We start from the raw sequence: 22,882 nt of genomic DNA on the forward strand, positions 1-22,882 counted from the left end.
CAAATGAGACCAAGAAAACGAGAATAGAACCATAAATACCATATGAAATTACACCACAAAGTTGCTGTTTTAAACCAAAAATGTGGTCAGTTTTTTTTTTTCCTCATGCACTGCGTGCTGCAGGATTTTTTTTTTTTATACTGCACACACTGACCATGCAGGCCCATTCTTTCATATGTAGGCCTACCAGCTTCCTTCCACCAGATTTGAAGGAGCCAGAATATTGGCATAGTATTACGGGACTGACACTGAAAGGGTTAACAACTTAATATTTTGTACATGTACATTTTATGCATTTGGAGTAGACTAATACAGGTACCATCTGACTTAAGACCAAGCTTGGTTCTGACCAACCGGTCCTAAGTCAAAATGGATGCAAGCCGAACCCTACTACTGAATTTCAACATCACACTTATATAATGATTTTATTTTATTGTTTTATTTTGGTATTTCATTTTTTACTTTACTTTCTATGCTGATAGTACTGTATTTTATACCGTAAGGTTTAAGATAAACACTGTGTACAACACAAACAGTTGTTTATTTCCCAGAAATTTGGCATAAAAAACATGGTGTACATGTATGTATCTGGTAGAGAGTGGAGAAAAAAATAGGTTACTGATATAAATGCCTCAAAGAGAACTGTTTAATAATCAAAATACACGAAGGTAAATCACAGAACAGATTGGGTTTGAACCCGTGGCGAGCAATTCCTAAAACTCACTGACCAGTGTATTAACCACTTGACCGACGAGCTGGCCAAGTAGTTAACGCACTGTCCTGCGAGTTTTAGAACTCTAACCATGGATTCAAACCCCACGTGCTCTGTGATTTGATTGCAATATTATTATTGTGATTTCATGAGTTACATGAAGATATATTGATACAGATAAATGTAGCAAAGAAGAGTGGGATTATAGAAAGGAACCCACATTTAAACAGACAGAAAAATATTTGATATGTATATTTATCTGAAATCCACATCAGCAGAATACAAAGTTTGAAAACTGCATGTTTTATTAGTTCAATAATAGCCCTTGTGGTTTAGTGCTTCTTTTTTATTATAATATTAATTAGTTCAATAGGCTCTAAAACCCATCAGCCTGCATGTTTTATAATATTAACTGGGAGGGAAGAGGGGCAAGATAGGCTTAGGTGAATGTCGCAATAAAAGGTTTCCCTAATACAAATGTCTATTTCTAGTCCACTCTGAGGTGTGTATGCTCATCCCAATGAATGATGCATGCTTTCATTGAGACAAATACACACTTGCATGTATGCTTATGTTCTAGAATCTGTGTGTTATGTACTGTTATTGTAGCATATGCTAAGTGAAATGGCACATAACAGGAATTCTAAAATATAAATACAGTGGACCCCCGGTTTACGATCACCTCCCAATGCGACGAATTACAGTGGACCCTCAACCAGCGATGGCATCGATTAACGATAAATCTGACTAGCGATACATTTTAACGCAAAAATTTTGCCTCGACTAGCGCTTAAAAACCCGACCAGCGCTATTCGTTCCGTATGAGACGCATCCACTTCGGCCTGAGCGCACCTCACTTGTCCCATGGGTGCCAGCGTTTACAAGCCAGCCACCGCGGTCGCTTCCAAACATACAACTGGAACATTTCATATTATCACAGCCTTTGTAGTGATTGCACCTGCAAAATAAGTCACCATGGGCCCCAAGAAAGCTTCTTGTGCCAATCCTACAGCAAAAAGGGTGAGAATTACTATGGAGATGAAGAAAGAGATCATTGCTAAGTATGAAAGTGGAGTGCGTGTCTCTGAGCTGGTCAGGTTGTATAATAAACCCCAATCAACCATCGCTACTATTGTGGGCAAGAAAACGGCAATCAAGGAAGCTGTTCTTGCCAAAGGTGCAACTATGTTTTCGAAACTGAGATCGCAAGAGGTAGAAGATGTTGAGAGACTCTTATTGGTGTGGATAAACGAGAAACAGATAGCAGGAGATAGCATCTCTCAAGCAATCATATGTGACAAGGCTAGGAAGTTGCATGACGATTTAATTAAAAAAATGCCACCAACTAGTGATGTGAGTGAATTTAAGGCCAGCAAAGGGGGAAGCGCTTGGTTTGAGAGATTTAAGAAGCGAGGGGAAGGCCAGCAAAGGTAGTGGCATTCATAGTGTGATAAGGCATGGTGAGGCTGCCAGTTCGGACCACAAAGCGGCTGAAAAATATGTGCAGGAATTCAAGGAGTACATAGACAGTGAAGGACTGAAACCTGAACAAGTGTTTAATGAGTACATAGACAGTGAAGGACTGAAACCTGAACAAGTGTTTAATTGTGACGAAACAGGCCTGTTTTGGAAGAAAATGCCAAGCAGGACGTACATTACTCAGGAGGAAAAGGCACTCCCAGGACATAAGCCTATGAAAGACAGGCTTACTCTGTTGATGTGTGCCAATGCTAGTGGTGATTGCAAAGTGAAGCCTTTATTGGTGTATCACTCTGAAACTCCCAGTGTGTTCAGTAAAAACAATGTCGTCAAGGCTAATTTGTGTGTGCTGTGGAGGGCAAACAGTAAGGCATGGGTCACTAGGGACTTTTTCTATGACTGGTTACACTATGCATTTGCCCCCAATGTGAAAAATTACCTAATTGAAAAGAAATTAGACCTTAAGTGCCTCCTGGTATTAGACAATGCTCCTGGTCATCCATCAGACTTGGCAGAGCGACTTTCTAGGGACATGAGCTTCATTAAGGTGAAGTTTTTGCCTCCTAATACCACTCCTCTCCTGCAGCAGGTCATTTCCAACTTCAAGAAACTGTACACAAAAGCTATGTTTGAAAGGTGCTTTGTAGTGACCTCAGAAACTCAACTGACTCTAAGAGAGTTTTGGAAAGATCATTTTACCATCCTCAATTGTGTAAACATTATAGGTAAGGCTTGGGAGGAAGTGACTAAGAGGACCTTGAACTCTGCTTGGAAAAAACTGTGGCCAGAATGTGTAGACAAAAAGGGTTTTGAAGGGTTTGAGGCTAACCCTGAGAATCCTATGCCAGTTGAGGAATCCATTGTGGCATTGGGGAAGCCCTTGGGGTTGGAGGTTAGTGGGGAGGATGTGGAAGAGCTGGTGGAGGAGGACAATGAAGAACTAACCACTGATGAGCTGCTAGATCATCTTGAACAGCAAGAGGGCAGACCTGAGGAAACTGCTTCGGCGGAGGGGATAGAGAAATTGAAGAAGTTGCCTAGTTCTAATTATTATTATTATAATCAAAAAGAAGCGCTAAGCCACAAGGGCTATACAGCGCTGCTGCCTACTTCTAAGATTAAGGAAATGTGTGCAAAGTGGCTTGAAGTGCAAACCTTTTTTGATGAAAATCACCCTGACACAGCTACTGCAAGCCGTGTTGGCAACCTGTACACTGACAATGTTGTGAACCACTTTAGGAAAGTCATAAAAGAACGAGAGGTACAGGTATCTATGGACAGATGTGTTGTGCGACAGAAGTCCAGTGACTCTGAAGCTGGTCCTAGTGGCATTAAAAAAACAAGGGAAGTAACCCCAGAAAAAAACTTGCTACCTCAAGTGCTAATGGAAGGGGATTCCCCTTCTAAACACTAAGAAGATCAACGGTCTCCCCTCCTCCCATCCCATCAGTCATCACCAGATCTTCAATAAAGGTAAGTGTCATGTAACTGTACATGTCTTCTTCAGTTTGTGTGTATTAAAATTAATATTTCATGTGGTAAATTTTTTTTTTCAATACTTTGGGGTTTCTTGCACGGATTAATTTGATTTCCATTATTTCTTATGGGGAAAACTAACTTGACTAACGATTATTTCGATTAACGATGAGCTCTCAGGAACGGATTAATATCGCTGGTTGAGGGTCCACTGTATGTAAGTGTATTTATGTAGGTGCATTTGTACATGTATGTTTGGGGGTCTGAAATGGACTAATCTAATTCACAATATTCCTTATGGGAACAAATTCGTTCAGTACTGGCACCGGAACATACTTCTGGAATGAAATAATATCGTAAACCGGGGGTCCACTGTATTCATACAAAACCTACAACAATGCACTGTCATGCACTGAGGAGTCACACCTCATGGAATGGGAAGACAAAAGACAAACTCAAAGAGGTAGACAAAAAGAGATGCCTGGAATTAGCAGTTATTTAAACATGTAACATCACAGAACAGACTCAGGAGGTCTTCAGCATTGCAACAATTAAAGTACAACTCGTTTTACATGGATAATTGATTACCTGTGACCTGGTGACATCCTGCACCGCCATACCTCACCGAGTGAAATATAGTGGTATATAGGAGTAAAATATCTAATAAAGGATAGAAATGTCTTTCCACAAGTCCCAAAACATGGCTGGCCAAGCAGCAACCAAAACAATTTAGGAAATATGCCAGCAACATCACATACTTTAGTATTTTACCTAACCAGGTACCTGCTTGCTTACCCTTCAAGAAAAGTGCATTGACACTGAAGGGCCCTTGATTCAAATTAAGAGCTACACTCATTCCTTATATTAAACCTGATTACCTTACATTCCTCAAGTACTGCATAACCCGATAGGGGTTATATTGCAATAATCCCTAAAACCTGCCTACACCCACTCTTCCAGATGCATGCACACTCACTGGCTACTCACTTCATTGCCTCAACAAACATCACTTGCTAACCAGCACTCACCCCAACCTGCCTTTCCCCTCTCCTTCATTACCATCCAGGCACCTCAACACCAACCTGACTACCTCACTGTTACTTTACAGTAGTGTTTGCTGGTGTCCATACACACACACACACAAGAAAGTTGGCAGTGCATTACTGCTGTCCATGACTGACGTATCTCTGTTACACTCTCCAACACTCCACACACTTCTTTGGTGTTCAAGATTACACTCCTGGATGCTCCCACAATCGCTGTTTCCCCAGACACCGAAGCCCTGATTGTAATGTTAAATATGTGTATATTCATTGCATTCCCAAAAACACACCAAACCCATATAGCCTATACAGAGCCATCAGTATACTAAAAAATTTACAATAAAAGTTCTTATGGGAATAAAAACTCAAATATGTATCAACAATTACACACCAAATGCCACATAATATTTTAGATTATATCACATGTATGTAGGTATGTGCAGTCTTGAGACCTGAAGCAGCATACTCTTGACAGAGACGGTTTATATTTGTACATTGAACTAAAGTGTTGTCAGAAATCTATACAGTTACATAAATCTTAATGATGAGTTTTTTCCAAAATAGCATTTAGTGACAAAAGTTAAAATCTTCATCTATATATGTAGCTAATTATATATAACCAGCTGAACATGTATAAATTTGGAGACCTTATTTAAGTGTGATAATTTTGTGCATTGTTGTAATGAACATTACCAATGTATAGTTGAATAAACTTTGAAAATAATGTTTCTGATTTGATTACCAGTACATCATATAAATGTATTCCATCCATGGGGAAGCACTAAGCTGTAAGGTTGTACAGTGAATGAGAAGTGGGGAGAGGAGGGTAAATCAGTTTTGATCAGAGGAAGGAGAGGGCAACCCAAACCCTTTGATCATAGCTCTTCACCTTAAAACACACGTTTGGCACATTTATTCTAATTATAACACTCCTCAAGAGGAGCATGCTGAAGCTGGTAAAGAGCTCTTCATCCAAGGAACAGGAGCTACTCTTCCATTCCTCAAATCAAACCATATTATCTTCCATTTCCCCTATGAGTTTAGGGCTTCCCCAAGCATATAATATTGTGTAAATATAATACTACACATTAATAGAAAGGGAAGAGTATATGGAGAAAAAGAGAGAAGTTAAGAGAGTGGTGAAGCAATGTAAAAAGAGAGCAAATGAGAGAGTGGGTGAGATGTTATCAACAAATTTTGTTGAAAATAAGAAAAAGTTTTGGAGTGAGATTAACAAGTTAAGAAAGCCTAGAGAACAAATGGATTTGTCAGTTAAAAATAGGAGAGGAGAGTTATTAAATGGAGAGTTAGAGGTATTGGGAAGATGGAAGGAATATTTTGAGGAATTGTTAAATGTTGATGAAGATAGGGAAGCTGTGATTTCGTGTATAGGGCAAGGAGGAATAACATCTTGTAGGAGTGAGGAAGAGTCAGTTGTGAGTGTGGGGGAAGTTCGTGAGGCAGTAGGTAAAATGAAAGGGGGTAAGGCAGCCGGGATTGATGGGATAAAGATGAACAGTATTTAGATAAGGCTAAAGAGGTCTTTGTGGCATTTATGGATTTGGAAAAGGCGTATGACAGGGTGGATAGGGGGGCAACAATGCATTTGACCCTCTTTCAGAGAACTGCTTCTAGATTTATTAGGGTCCTCTTCAGTGAATAACTCTGCAACTTTACCACTATGAAACTGCTCATTAAACTGTTATAATGTCTCACTCTTTTTCTTTAGGTTCCTCCTCATCTACATCTGTTATCTGCCTCCCTTGTATCTGGGTACTGAGCTCTACCAGCACTGTCTCTGGACTTCTTTCTTTATTATCTTCTAACAGTTCATTCACATCTTTATTCTGCATATCCTCAAAGACCTGATCTGGCACTCTCTTTGCCAGCTGCTCAATTTCCTGCACCTGGTTCTCTCTGAGGGGAAAGCTTGTGAAAGTATTCACCACACCAGGCCAGAATTTTCCCCAGCCTGCGTTTTTAATCTTAAAAAAAAAAAAATCCACCCCTCTGAAGGAGGGGTGGAGATACATTGCAGCTTTTGAACTGTAATGTCGGCATACCTCTGGCAAGACAGTGGAGTGAGTGATGATGAAAGTTTATTTTTTCGGGTCGCCCTGCCTAGGTGGGAAATGGCCAATGTATTAATAAAAAACAAGAATACAATGCATTTGTAAATCGAAAAAACCAAGAATACAATGCACTTGTAAGTTTAAAAAACAGAAATACAATGCATCTTCAAGTTGAAAAACTAAGAATACAATGCATCTGTAAATTTAAAAAACAGGAATATTATTCATTTGTAAGCTGAAAAATTAGTAATGATTCATTTATAAGTTAAAAAGCTCATTAATGTGACTAGTTCTTTGGTGAAACACCAGGAATGACTCATTTTTAAGTTCAAAACTCAGGAATGTAACTCATTAGTTAAAAAACCAGGAATGACTTGTTTTCAAGTTGAAAACTAGGAATGGGATTTGTTTTTAAATTTAAAAAAACAATTACATAATCCTTATTTGAGAAGAAACTTACTGTAATTTTTAATATAATTAATTTTGTATCAAAATGGAAGTGGACAACAGTGCGTACACCAATCTTTTAGGCAATTTTGACAAGAGCTGATGGTGAATGAAGGCATTTTTACTGTGACTGATTTTGTTTCATTTTAACTAAAAAACGGTGTACTTTAAGCTCTCAACTTACAAACACATTGGGGACCTCATGAACTGTGTATAATAATGATATTATACACCAAGGCAGGGTGGCCCGAAAAAGAAAAACTTTCACCATCATTCACTCCATCACTGTCTTGCCAGAAGGGTGCTTTACACTACAGTTTTTAAACTGCAACATTAACACCCCTCCTTCAAAGTGCAGGCACTGTACTTCCCATCTCCAGGACTCAAGTCCGGCCTGCCGGTTTCCCTGAATCCCTTCATTAATGTTACTTTGCTCACACTCCAACAGCACGTCAAGTATTAAAAACCATTTGTCTCCATTCACTCCTATCAAATACACTCACGCATGCCTGCTGGAAGTCCAAGCCCCTCACACACAAAACCTCCTTTACCCCCTCCCTCCAACCTTTCCTAGGCCGACCCCTACCCTGCCTTCCTTCCACTACAGACTGATACACTCTTGAAGTCACTCTGTTTCGCTCCATTCTCTCTACATGTCCGAACCACCTCAATGTGTTCATCAGTCGAGGACTTATTGTATACAATCAGTCTTTTTTGTCAATTTGACAACGGCTGATGAATAAAACATGATTTTTTAATATGAGTAATTTCCTAACAAATTTGACCCAGAAAACAGTGCATACATCCAACAAATGGAACATAATTTTTATGATTATGTACTGAATCTGAACTAAAAAAATGAAAAAAATGCATACATCCATCAGTTTGTCAGTGGCAATAGCTGATGACTCCATGGGGAGTGGAAACGAATTCTTCTTCTAAGTCATGCGTATTATAAGAGGCGACTAAAATGCTGAAAGCAAGTGGCTAGTAACCCTTCTCATGTATAAATTGCTAAATTTAAAAAAAAACTTTTGTTTTTCTTTTTAGGTCACCCTACCTTGGTGGGATATGACCAGTTTCTTGAAAAAAAAATAGCTGATGCATAATCGTAGGCTAATTAACTCGTAGAGGATCAGGAGGCAGCATACAATACATTGATATGAGGGATAAGACAGGTGTAATGTGAATATGATAATGGTATATAGTATTGACAAGTTGATCAGTAAGACACATCTGCAACTTTATTCCGACAGTATCAGAATAAAGATTCTTAACTGTTGTATATTATTTTTTTGTTAACACACTGGCCACCTCCCACTGAGGTAGGGTGTCCTGTAAAAGAAGAAGAAACACTTTTTTCTTCTTTATACATGTAGTAATTTATACAGGAAAAGATGTTACTAGCATCTTGTTGCTATCATTTAGCAACTTACACAGAAGATGTTACTAGGATCTTGCTGCCAGCATTTAGTAATTTATACAGAAGGTGTTACTAGTACCTTGCTCCTTGCATTTCAGTCACCTCTTATGGAGGAAGGATTCTTCTCCACTTCCCCACAGAGAAACTGTCGCACATGTGCCTTACTAATCAACAGTTGTAATGTTAAGAGAACAACTTCCTTCAACTTGTTAACCCCAGAGGGCTAACCCAGGATAACCCAAGAAAATTCAGCAGTGTGGCTTATTTCTACTGAGGTCCTTATAGTTAATATATAACTTTACTGACACTAATGAGGAAATTAATTCTATAAATTATCTTACAACAAAAACATCTTGTTCGTGGAATGTAACTTGAAATTATAAATAATTAACATTTAAGTACATAGGACAAACAGATAACAAAATACTATCTCCTGGATACTGTTGCTTTAGTTAACAAAACAGAGTACTACTACAGTAGGCCTGCTGGTTTAAGCTAAGCAGGTCCTTATACAGAACCCTTTCAATTTTATATAATAATAAATAAAAAATAATAATCAAAACAAATAATAATATAATAATTCCTAATACATATATGTAATACCTAATAATAAGAAGAACAAGAATTATCTTTGGCATTATGTTAATTGCATCTGTATTAGTAGTACTCCAATAACAGATTAAAGTTTATGACTAAGATCACGCCAATACTGTGCATTGTAACTAATATTTCTTTCTTTGGTTTTGTAATACCGTAGAGTAGCGGTAAGAGATACATTTCAATGGGGCACATCAAGGAGAAATCTTAATTTTTTCCTCTAAGTCACTTCAAATTTTTGTTCTGGTCACACCAGTCATCTCCCACCATGGTAGGGTGACTCTAAGAAGGAAATGCATTCACTATCACTCATTTCCAAGCTGTTTTTTTTAACTGTGCCTCTGCATTTCATTTCAAATAACTCTGAAAATGGTATATTGTTTCACAATAGATCCACATTTGGAGGATACTCTTAGAGAATATTTTTGGTCTGCCTGTGACTGGATAATGGTTCAGGACAGACCAAAAATCATTTAAAATGTCCTCTCCAAAGTGTGAATTAATATACCACGCTGAGAGGGCCATTTGAAATGTAATACAAGAATACATTTGAAAAACTTGGGGATGAGTGATGATGAATGTGTTTTCTTCTGTTCCGGCAACAGTATTATCACTATTTTTCTAGTTTTTTCCTTCGACAAACCAGCCATTTCCCATCAAGGTAAGGTGACCCAGAAAAGAAGAAACACTTCCACCATCACTCACTGCATCACTGTCTTGCCAGAGGGGTGCCCATACAGTTCAAAACTGCAAATATCTGCAGGTGGTAGGTTACTAAAAGCAGTTAAGAATTTTTATACAGAAAGTTAGGCTGAGGTGAGGGTATATGTGAGAGGATTAATTTTCCATAAAAGTATGCCTTAAATGGGGATGCATGATGTCACCATGATTGTTTAATTCTGGCAAGACAGCTATGGAATGAATGATAGTCAATGTTTCCTGTTTTTTTGCATCACCTTACCTTTGAGAGAGAAAAACTGATGTAGCCAAGAAAACAAAAATTGCAATACCATCATGTATTAGAAGTGCAATCATGTTTACCCCATTTGAAAAAACTTTGCATAAGCCTAAATATATATATATCAACAAAATGAAGTCATTAGTACCAGCCAAGTGAGAAAGATGCATCATAATTTACACCTGGAAAAGTCTGGAAGGATTGGTCCCAAATCTGCCTACCAATATCAACCCCCACAAAGCCAAGAGGCTTGGCAAACAGTGCAAAATTCTTTCAATGAAAAACAGGAATGCAATAAGTACAAAGAGAGAGAACTTAATAAGTGTAAAAGGACCAAGACTCTTCAACACTCTCCCTTCATACATCAGGTGGTTGTACAGGTGATATTCAACCTTAATGACCACTGTATGGTTGATAGATTTAAGAACTTGACTAATCCATACCACTTGTAACTATAGTTGAGTTTCAGTGACTTCAGCAACTTCACTAAGTTCTTATAACTTCTTGTCGATATGTTCTTGAAGTTCAGGAAACAATTCCTTGAGAAGGACCTCAAGTACAGTCTGGAAAAAAATAGGTTTATTATTTTTTTTTATTAACACATGAGCAGTTTCCTAGGTAGTAGGTTGGTAGACAGCAACCACCCAGGGAGGTACTACCGTCCTGTGGTAGTAGGTTGGTAGACAGCAACCACCCAGGGAGGTACTACCGTCCTGTGGTAGTAGGTTGGTAGACAGCAACCACCCAGGGAGGTACTACCGTCCTGTGGTAGTAGGTTGGTAGACAGCAACCACCCAGGGAGGTACTACCGTCCTGTGGTAGTAGGTTGGTAGACAGCAACCACCCAGGGAGGTACTACCATCCTGTGGTAGTAGGTTGGTAGACAGCAACCACCCAGGGAGGTACTACCGTCCTGTGGTAGTAGGTTGGTAGACAGCAACCACCCAGGGAGGTACTACCGTCCTGTGGTAGTAGGTTGGTAGACAGCAACCACCCAGGGAGGTACTACCGTCCTGTGGTAGTAGGTTGGTAGACAGCAACCACCCAGGGAGGTACTACCGTCCTGTGGTAGTAGGTTGGTAGACAGCAACCACCCAGGGAGGTACTACCGTCCTGTGGTAGTAGGTTGGTAGACAGCAACCACCCAGGGAGGTACTACCGTCCTGTGGTAGTAGGTTGGTAGACAGCAACCACCCAGGGAGGTACTACCATCCTGTGGTAGTAGGTTGGTAGACAGCAACCACCCAGGGAGGTACTACCGTCCTGTGGTAGTAGGTTGGTAGACAGCAACCACCCAGGGAGGTACTACCGTCCTGTGGTAGTAGGTTGGTAGACAGCAACCACCCAGGGAGGTACTACCATCCTGTGGTAGTAGGTTGGTAGACAGCAACCACCCAGGGAGGTACTACCGTCCTGTGGTAGTAGGTTGGTAGACAGCAACCACCCAGGGAGGTACTACCGTCCTGTGGTAGTAGGTTGGTAGACAGCAACCACCCAGGGAGGTACTACCGTCCTGTGGTAGTAGGTTGGTAGACAGCAACCACCCAGGGAGGTACTACCGTCCTGTGGTAGTAGGTTGGTAGACAGCAACCACCCAGGGAGGTACTACCATCCTGTGGTAGTAGGTTGGTAGACAGCAACCACCCAGGGAGGTACTACCATCCTGTGGTAGTAGGTTGGTAGACAGCAACCACCCAGGGAGGTACTACCGTCCTGTGGTAGTAGGTTGGTAGACAGCAACCACCCAGGGAGGTACTACCGTCCTGTGGTAGTAGGTTGGTAGACAGCAACCACCCAGGGAGGTACTACCGTCCTGCCAAGTGAATGTAAAATGAAAGCCTGTAATTGTTTTACATGATGGTAAGATTCCTGGTGTTTTTTCTGTCTCATAAACATGCAAGATTTCAGGTACGTCTTGCTACTTCTACTTACACTTAGGTCACACTACACATACATGTACAAGCATATATATACACACACCCCTCTGGGTTTTCTGCTATTTTCTTCCTAGTTCTTGTTCTTGTTTATTTCCTCTTATCTCCATGGGGAAGTGGAACAGAATTCTTCCTCCGTAAGTCATGCATGTTGTAAGAGGCGACTAAAATGCCGGGAGCAAGGGGCTAGTAACCCCCTTCTCCTGTATATATTACTAAATGTAAAAGGAGAAACTTTCGTTTTTCCTTTTGGGCTACCCCGCCTCGGTGGGATACGGCCGGTGTGTTGAAAGAAAGAAAGATGAGCAGTTTCCCACCGAGGCAGGGTAACCCGAAAAAGAAGAAACACTTTCATCATCATTCACTTCATCACTGTCTTGCCAAAAGGCACATTCACACTACAGTTAAAAAACTATTTCAGGCTATGCTTGGGTCTGCTAACCTAAATATTCTTGATATTCTAAAAAAAATAGGTTATAATAACCTTGGTTATTATAACCTTGGTCTCTCATATTAACCTTCAAATGGCCCATGTGATTCAGACTTGTCATATAACTATTTTTGAACTCTTGTGTAGTTGAATATCTATGGAACCTGTGTTGTACTTTCCTGATAAATTTTTAAATTCCCAAAAGTCCATAAGACATTTCTGGTTCATATACCAATGAATCTATTAAGAATACAAAGTTATTTTCATTGGGGATATGCTTGTATTACAGAGATTACAGCTCATGACAGATCTACAAGACGGACCCTGACATCAATGTAGTTCTATGTGATAGACAGTCAAAGGATTACAAGTAACTTAATAGAATAATAGAAGTTAGATTTTTAAATGTAGAGGTCCTTTATATTAATTAAGGCTCTTAATGTACTGAACTGCTATATAATGGACTTCACAAATCTGGTACAAGATGTCACAGGTTTATCAATTCAGAAACAATGAACAAGTCCATTGTTTAGGAAATTGTTTGTTACTGTTACTATCATAGCAAAAAATCTCTTCTTTATCTGCCACACCTGCTATTACTGGCCACTGTTTTTCCTATTAGTTAGCTGTATTGAGGCTTAAAGAATAAAAAGCCACAATACCATGACTGGAATAATAAATAAATAACTTGCACAAAGGAGAAAGAAGCTTATGACAATGTTTAGCTCTGAAGATACAATTACAGTATTAAATACAATGACCATTCTAAATAATAATACTCTGATTATAAAATCTGTAAAAATTTTTGGGGACAGAAACATGAGGCCTTCTATAAAAATTACTAAATGTCAATAGAAAAACTTATTTTTCTTTTTAGGTCACCCTGCCTTGGTGGGAGATGGCCAGTGCATAAAAAAAAAGAACACGAGGCATTGCATTTCAGAGAAGAATAATCATCACATTCAAACAATGGATAGAAATGCAAGCATGAAGAGGACCAAAGCTATGAAGCACACATTAACATACTTTGTTGTGGGGCTTTGAGCCTAACTTACAGATGCAGAAGACAATATCTAATGTACACATTTCCACAAATAGAAGAAGCATTAAGGAATCAATTCCTTCATTAACCCATATTTCTGACCTTGGTGGTCATTATTCTTTTCTGCATTGCGGCACCTCATACAGCGAAGGATGGAAGCACATGAGAATGATTGTTGGATCTGCCATCCTACATAAAATTTTTCTGTTAGGTAAATGAACACTGATACCACTAATGTGGCATTTTATTATGGCAATGTTTCACTCTCCAGGAGCTTTGTCAAGCTGAAATGACTTGACTAAGCTCCTTGAGAGTGAAACGTTGCCACAGTGAAATGTCACATTAGTTACATCTATGTCTTTTTACCTAACATTCTGTTGGTAATTCTACCATTATTACTAACGTTTTTCTGATTACAGCAATATACAAAACTTACATAAAAGAGGTTTTTATTAAGTGCGTGGTGCTGGAGTGTGGTGAAAAGCTTTGTTGCTCCTCGACGAGCATTCTGCTGACCAACCAGAGTGCACAGAAGAACGGGTAAGTTATTAACAAACTGCTCCCGAGCTTCATATCTGAGAGGGAGAGAGAGAAAGAAAACTTACATTTTGTGATACAAACATTAGTGACACGATGCACCCTAAGACATTAACAATATCATTACGTTGGAACATCACACAATGTAATTACAGTATAGGTAATTTATTGCACCACACTATGTTATAACAATATTAATAATAATAACTGACATCAGCATATTCTGGCAATGCAATGACTGAATGAATGATGGTGAATGTGTCTTCTCTTTCTTTGGCAGGACAGAGTTAGTTAAAAAAAATTAATAATAATTGTATTTAAAAACAAAAAATTACATTATCTCTTAATGTGAGCCCACACAGCACTGGTAGTGCATTCTATTGGCAACTGAAGGAACCGAGTTCAATCTTGGGTGAAGATGGACAGAGGTGCAAAATTCCTGACACCTGCTATCACTCTTCACCTAAGCAACACACAGAAAAGTAGAGACAACATATACTAATAACAATAATCTTTATCCTAGGTAGTAGGTTTGTAGACAGCAACCGCCCAGGGAGGTACAACCGTCCTGCCAAGTGAGTGTAAAACTGAAGCCTGTAATTGTTTTACACGATGGTAGGATTGCTGGTGTCTTTTTTTTCTGTCTCATACACATGCAAGATTTCAGGTACGTCTTGCTACTTCTACTTCCACTTAGGTCACACTACACATACATGTACAAACATATATATATGCACCCCTCTGGGTTTTCTTCTATTTTCTTTCTAGTTCTTGTTCTTGTTTATTTCCTCTTACCTCCATGGGGAAGTGGAACAGAATTCTTCCTCCGTAAGCCATGTGTGTTGTAAGAGGTGACTAAAATGCCGGGAGCAAGGGGCTAGTAACCCTTTCTCATGTATATATTACTAAATGTAAAAGGAGAAACTTTCGTTTTTCCTTTTGGGCCACCCCGCCTCGGTGGGATACGGCCGGTGTGTTGAAAGAAGAAGAAGAATCTTTATTTCTACAATTACATGTACAACTTATACAGACCATAGTTGACATTAATGATATACTACTATATAGAAAGCCCCTTGTTATACAGAGCATTTCAGGTCAATTAGGTTAATTCGTCCCCAGGATGCGACCCACACCAGTCGACTACCACCTTCACTTCTGTATTGAATTACACTATATTATTATTATTATTATTATTATTTTAAAAACCCTTCTCATACAGCAGACCCAAAATTTATAAGCAATGTGGACTAAAGTTGCTTCTGCCGCCCCTCAGGGATTAGGGGCCCTGAGGCTTCAGCTTCATTAGTGTCATAGTGCAGATCTTCCCCTAAGGGTGACCCGAAAAAAAAAATTGGAAATGCTCTCACCATCACTCATTCAATCACTCTCTCCCTCTTTTTTTTTTTTTTAATCCTCCAGTCGTCTCCCACCAAGGTAGGGTGACCCGAAAGAGAAGAAATACTTTCACCATCACTCACTCCATCACTGTCTTGCCAGAGGTGCACTGATACTACAGTTCAAAGCTGCAAATATCCCCACCTCACCCACAAATAGCATAGTATTTTTGAATGGCTTTGCTTTAGAAAATATAGTATCTGCATGCCCCTGGCAAGACAGTCATAGTGTGAATTATGGTGAAAGTGTTTCTTTTTTGGGTCACCCTGCCTCAATGGGAGATGGCCATCATGTTAAAATAAAAAATAAATACTCACTCATCTGAGTTTTCTTTGATTTTATCTTAATAGTTCTTGGTCTTATTACTTTTCCGTTCATATCCATGGGGAAGTGGAATAAGAATCTTTCCTCCGTAAGCCATGCGTGTTGTAAAAGTCAACTAAAATGCCGGGAACAATGGGCTAGTAACTCCTTTTCCTGTAAAGATTACTAAAAAGAATAAGAAGAAGAAAATTGTCAAAATGGGAAGTCTGAATCTGCGTGGACATTGTGCAAATGATAAGAAAGAGATGATTGTGGATGTTATGAATGAGAAGAAGCTGGATGTCCCGGCTTTAAGTGAAACAAAGCTGAAGGGGGTGGGAGAGTTTCAGTGGAGAGGAATAAATGGGATTAGGTCAGGGGTTTCAAATAGAGTTAGAGCTAAAGAAGGAGTAGCAATAATGTTGAAGGATAAGATATGGCAGGAAAAGATGGACAATAAATGTATTAATTCAAGGATTATGTGGAGTAAAATAAAGGTTGGATGTGAAAAGTGGGTTATAGTAAGTGTATATGCACCTGGAGAAGAGAGAAGTGTAGAGGAGAGAGAGAGATTTTGGGAAATGTTGAGTGAATGCGTGAGGAATTTTGAACCAAGTGTGAGAGTACTTGTGGTTGGGGATTTCAATGCTAAAGTCGGTAAAAATGTTGTGGAGGGAGTAGTAGGTAAATTTGGGGTGCCAGGGGTAAATGGGGAGCCTTTAACCCTTTGAGGGTCGACAGGCCCTCTCCGAAACTCGTTCTCAGGGTCGGCCAAATTTAAAAAAAAAAAAGAATTATTTTCTCTTATGAAAAGATGGAGAATCTTTTCCCGATCATAACGACACCAAAAGTTTGAAATTTGATGGAAAACTTACGGAATTATGCTCTCGCAAATTTAGCGGTCTCGGCGATTTTTACGCATCGGCGAATTTGCCCACTTTGAGCCCCATTTTCGACAAATTCCTCTGTACTAGTCGACAAAAAACATGAATATTTCGTTAGAACTGTATTTTTTCTTTCGAATGGGTGCAAGAAACCACCCATTTATGAAATTCAACTATCTAGTACAGTGGTCAGAATTTAGCAATTTTGCCAATTTCACACAAATTTCAAAAGATGCCAATTTCCGAATAGGGTCCAGAATAAACAAGAAAGACATTCCTGGCACTAAAATGACATTTCCTCTGGTCATTAGTCACGTCTCAAGGCCCCTCTTATATTCTTTTGCTTTCCACTTTGAATTTTTATTCTCAAAAAAAATATAAGACTTACTATTATGCAGACTACTGCATTAGTGTAAAAAATGGTATAAATATTATTGGTGCTCTTTTGAAAGAATATTAGACTCACCAGTTGACGTGTATTGCACGCTTGGCATGATTTGTTTACTTTTGAACTTTGGTAAAAATCGAACATTTCTGCTACTTTGAGCTCAATTTCAAGGTACCTTTCATTGTAAAACCAGTCAAAATCATCTCAATTTCTGTAATATGTCTTCCATTCTATAAAATGAGACCAAGAAAACTAGAATACAACAATAAATACCATACGAAAATACAGTGCAAAGTCGCTGTTTTATTCCAAAAAAATGGTCAAAGTTTTTTTTTTCTCATTATGCACTGTGTGCTGCAGGATTTTTTTTAGACTGTGCACACTGACCACATAGACCCATTCTTTCATATGAAGGGCTACCAGCTTTCTCCCACTAGATCTGAGAGCGCTAAAATTTAGGCGTACTAGTACGTCAAAAACCCTGGGTCGTAAGCCGTACTAGTACGTCCGAAACCCTCAAAGGGTTAATTGAGCTATGTGTAGAAAGAGATTTGGTAATAAGTAATACATATTTTATGAAAAAGAGGATAAATAAATATACAAGGTATGATGTAGCACGTAATGAAAGTAGTTTGTTAGATTATGTATTGGTGGATAAAAGGTTGATGGGTAGGCTCCAGGATGTACATGTTTATAGAGGGGCAACTGATATATCGGATCATTATTTAGTTGTAGCTACAGTTAGAGTATGAGGTAGATGGGACAAGAGGAAGGTGGCAACAAGTAGGAGGGAAGTGAAAGTGTATAAACTAAGGGAGGAGGAAGTTCAAGTGAGATATAAGCGACTACTGGCAGAAAGGTGGGCTAGTGCAAAGATGAGTAGTGGGGGGGGGTTAAAGAGGGTTGGATGAGTTTTAAAAATGATTACCCTCGACCCATGATTTTGAGCAACTTACCTGACGAAGAAGATTGGATACTACCAGAACCCTTCTATGTATACTGAGAAAATCATCGCCCCCAATTAGGGAGACATCTTAAATAACTTTCTAATGTAAAATTATGCTATTGACTATTGTTGGACACCACCATTAAGAAGCTATTGTCACGAGCTCATAAACTGCCAGAAAATATTGCATTTCTTGTTGTATAAATATCCGTTGTGCAATCGCGAAAAAAAAAAAAAGCAATTGCAACTTGTATAACTACAACCAATTCAGAGTCATGTGTACTTATATACCTATTATATTTATGTGACTCTGATGGGTTAGTATTATACCCCTTAAAGAATATCTTATCAATTCAAATACACTTTTTAAATTACACCAAAGTGGTTGGGCCACTTACCTTTTATATCCTACCTCTTCCCCCCCTCCAACCCTTTTCCAATATTTCCATCCTTACCCATCCTTCTTCCTTCCCCATCTTACCAAAGCTCTGGTCATTAGAAGAAGAAGAAGAAGTATTATAATGTGGGGCAGAAGCTTGTGGTTATAGGAGGGTGGGTGCAGGAGGAAAGAGGAGTGATTGGTGGAATGATGAAGTAAAGGGTGTGATAAAAGAGAAAAAGTTAGCTTATGAGAGGTTTTTACAAAGCAGTGTTATAAGAAGAGCAGAGTATATGGAGAGTAAAAGAAAGGTGAAGAGAGTTGTGAGAGAGAGCAAAAGGAGAGCAGATGATAGAGTGGGAGAGGCACTGTCAAGAAATTTTAATGAAAATAAGAAAAAATTTTGGAGTGAGTTAAACAAGTTAAGAAAGCCTAAGGAACGTATGGATTTGTCAGTTAAAACCAGAGTAGGGGAGTTAGTAGATGGGGAGAGGGAGGTATTAGGTAGATGGCGAGAATATTTTGAGGAACTTTTAAATGTTGAGGAAGAAAGGGAGGCGGTAATTTCATGCACTGGCCAGGGAGGTATACCATCTTTTAGGAGTGAAGAAGAACAGAGTATAAGTATGGGGGAGGTACGTGAGGCATTACGTAGAATGAAAGGGGGTAAAGCAGCTGGAACTGATGGGATCATGACATAAAATTTTAAAAGCAGGGGGGGACATAGTGTTGGAGTGGTTGGTACTTTTGTTTAATAAATGTATGAAAGAGAGGAAGATACCTAGGGATTGGCGGAGAGCATGTGTAATCCCTTTATATAAAGGGAAGGGGGGCAAAAGAGACTGTAAAAATTATAGAGGAATAAGTTTACTGAGTATACCAGGAAAAGTGTACGGTAGGGTCATAATTGAAAGAATTAGAGGTAAGACAGAATGTAGGATTGCGGATGAGCAAGGAGGTTTTAGAGTGGGTAGGGAATGTGTAGATCAAGTGTTTACATTGAAGCATATATGTGAACAGTACTTAGATAAAGGTAGGGAAGTTTTTACTGCATTTATGGATTTAGAAAAGGCATATGATAGAGTGGATAGGGGAGCAATGTGGCAGATGTTGCAAGTATATGCAATAGGCAGTAAGTTACTAAATGCTGTAAAGAGTTTTTATGAGGATAGTGAGGCTCAGGTTAGGGTGTGTAGAAGAGAGGGAGACTACTTCCCGGTAAAAGTAGGTCTTAGACAGGGATGTGTAATGTCACCATGGTTGTTTAATATATTTATAGATGGGGTTGTAAAAGAAGTAAATGCTAGGGTGTTCGGGAGAGGGGCAGGATTAAATTATAGGGAATCAAATACAAAATGGGAATTGACACAGTTACTTTTTGCTGATGATACTGTGCTTATGGGGGATTCTAAAAAAAATTGCAAAGGTTAGTGGATGAGTTTGGGAGTGTGTGTAAAGGCAGAAAGTTGAAAGTGAACATAGAAAAGAGTAAGGTGATGAGGGTATCAAATAATTTAGATAAAGAAAAATTGGATATCAAATTGGGGAGGAGGAGTATGGAAGAAGTGAATGTTTTCAGATACTTGGGAGTTGACGTGTCGGCGGATGGATTTATGAAGGATGAAGTTAATCATAGAATTGATGAGGGAAAAAAGGTGAGTGGTGCATTGAGGTACATGTGGAGTCAAAAAACGTTATCTATGGAGGCAAAGAAGGGAATGTATGAAAGTATAGTAGTACCAACACTCTTATATGGGTGTGAAGCTTGGGTTGTGAATGCAGCAGCAAGGAGGCAGTTGGAGGCAGTGGAGATGTCCTGTCTAAGGGCAATGTGCGGTGTAAATATTATGCAGAAAATTCGGAGTGTGGAAATTAGGAGAAGGTGTGGAGTTAATAAAAGTATTAGTCAGAGGGCTGAAGAGGGGTTGTTGAAGTGGTTTGGTCATTTAGAGAGAATGGATCAAAGTAGAATGACATGGAGAGCATTTAAATCTGTAGGAGAAGGAAGGCGGGGTAGGGGTCGTCCTCAAAAAGGTTTGAAGGAAGGGGTAAGGGAGGTTTTGTGGGCGAGGGGCTTGGACTTCCAGCAGGCGTGCATGAGCGTATTCGATAGGAGTGAATGGAGACAAATGGTATTTGGGACCTGACGATCTGTTGGAGTGTGAGCAGGGTAATATTTAGTGAAGGGATTCAGGGAAACCGGTTATTTTTATATAGCCGGACTTGAGTCCTGGAAATGGGAAGTACAATGCCTGCACTCTAAAGGAGAGGTTCGGGATATTAGCAGTTTGGAGGGATATGTTGTGTATCTTTATACATATATGGTTCTAAACTGTTGTGTTCTGAGCACCTCTGCAAAAACAGTGATTATGTGTGAGTGAGGTGAAAGAGTTGAATGATGATGAAAATATTTTCTTTTTGGGGATTTTCTTTCTTTTTTGAGTCACCCTGCCTCGGTGGGAGACGGCCGACTTGTTGAAAAAAAAAAAGAAATACAATGACTGTATGCAACCTTGTTCTAAGTTTGTCATCCTCTGTGCGTGCTTGACGGATGGCTTGCAACTCGTTATGTGATGGCCAAAGATTGTCTTTCACTGTGTGCATGTAGTAGAGGACCATTGACTCGCTCAGCATGCCTGATACAGTTTCTCGCACATGTCTGAAAATTTTTAATTTCATTAAATAAAAGTAATGAATTATAAAAAAAAGTTTTTCTATCTTAGTGGTGCTTTGAATTACAATGCATACAATACAGCCTCTCCTCACTTAACGACAGAGTTTTCTTCCTAAGACCACGTTGGTAAATGAATTCGTCACTAAGTGAGAAGCATACTATAATGGTAGTGGGTTTGTGTCAACCATCTTTGATGTTGTTTTAATGTCACCTTTGCATCATTTATAACATTTCTGGTACATTTTTAAATGTTTATACAGTAGTGCACTGTATATTGTATAAAACAGAATAGAGGAAATCAACTATAATATACATTATTTAGGTATGCATATTGGTCAGAGAATCTGTCATAAGTCCAAGTCATCAGTAAATGAGAAGTCGCTAAGTGAGGAGAGGGCGTATGTTATTATTATTGTTTATTTTTATTTATTTATTTACAATTTGAGCATACATACAGAGGTACAAAAAAATACAGATAAGAGCAGCATGCCAAAGCCACTTATACTATGCATAGCATTTCGGGCTGGCTTAAAATTAACTAAGCAATGATGAAATCAGTGATAATACATTATTGTAAACAGATAACTATAAAGCACAAATGAGTATTACAAAGACAGGTCATATGGTTGCATGCATTGTTGTACATTCAGTCGTATGGAGTATTCTGTTAGGTAGTGTATTTAAAAAATAATAAAGTTAGATTGGGTTTTAGGTTTAACATTTATGTGATATAATTGTGAGAAACATTTAAGATATACAATTTACAAGGTTCAGTTATTCAGTATTTATTTGGTTTTGGGTGAGTAAGTGATCTTTGAGAAGAGACTTGAATTTATAAACAGGTAGTGTTTCTTTTATATTTACAGGTAATGAATTCCAGATTTTAGGGCCTTTTATGTGCATTGAGTTTTTGCATAGTGTGAGATGGACACGAGGAACATCAAAGAGTGATCTGTGCCTTGTGTTATGGTCATGTGTTCTGTTGAGGTTGGCAAGGAGATGTTTGAGGGGAGGGTTAATATCAGAGTTAAGTGTTCTATGTATGTAATAGGTGAAGTAATAAGTATGGATGTTTTGTATGGTGAGTAGGTTTAGTGTATTGAATATTGGTGGAGTGTGCTGCCTGTAGTGAGAATTTGTTATCCTTCTAACTGCAGCCTTTTGTTGGGTAATTAGTGGTCTGAGATGGTTAATTGTTGTTGAGCCCCATGCACAAATTCCATAGGTGAGATAGGGGTAAATAAGAGAGTGATATAGGGCCAGGAGGGCTGACTGTGGAACATAATACCATATCTTCGATAGTATGCCTACAGTCTTGGAAATTTTCTTAGAAATTTGTTGTATATGTGTATGAAATTTGAGTCTATTATCAAGGTGGATTCCTAAGAATTTTCCCTCTGTTAGCTTTGTGATAGGTGATCCGTTTATCATTATGTTAAGAGGGACATCTGTAGCTCTGTTACCAAACTGAATGAAGTAGGTTTTGTCAATGTTTAGTGTAAGTTTGTTAGTCCTCATCCAGGTAGATATTTTCTGTAATTCGGTATTTACAGTACTGGCTAGCGTGACTGGGCTCGGGTGAGAGAAGACGTATGTAGTGTCATCTGCAAATAGTGTGGGTTTGAGTAATTGTGAAGCATTTGGAAGGTCATTTATGTATAGGAGAAAGAGAAGAGGGCCAAGGACACTTCCCTGTGGGACACCAACTGTAATTGGTTGCGCAGAAGAGTTTGCCCCATTTGCGTACACATATTGGCTTCTGT

The 22,882-nt window shown here is 38.9% G+C and overlaps 1 protein-coding gene across 2 annotated transcripts in view; it reads right to left on the minus strand.

Annotated features, from left to right (window-relative positions):
- Positions 1–6,312: 6,312 nt before the first annotated feature.
- The window catches only part of LOC128687645 (sorting nexin-25), an 81,282-nt gene continuing 64,712 nt past the window's right edge, over positions 6,313–22,882 (minus strand). For both annotated transcript variants that reach the window (XM_070083944.1, XM_070083945.1), the window contains 3 exons: positions 20,958–21,104; positions 14,050–14,188; positions 6,313–10,770 (listed from right to left, as the gene is read on the minus strand). In XM_070083944.1, coding sequence (XP_069940045.1) covers positions 10,702–10,770; positions 14,050–14,188; positions 20,958–21,104 — 355 coding nt within the window. In that variant the 3' untranslated portion in view covers positions 6,313–10,701. The remainder of the gene's footprint in view (positions 10,771–14,049; positions 14,189–20,957; positions 21,105–22,882) is intronic.

Source organism: Cherax quadricarinatus, chromosome 11 (genome assembly GCF_038502225.1).
Source record: "Cherax quadricarinatus isolate ZL_2023a chromosome 11, ASM3850222v1, whole genome shotgun sequence".
Lineage (NCBI taxonomy): Eukaryota > Metazoa > Arthropoda > Malacostraca > Decapoda > Parastacidae > Cherax > Cherax quadricarinatus.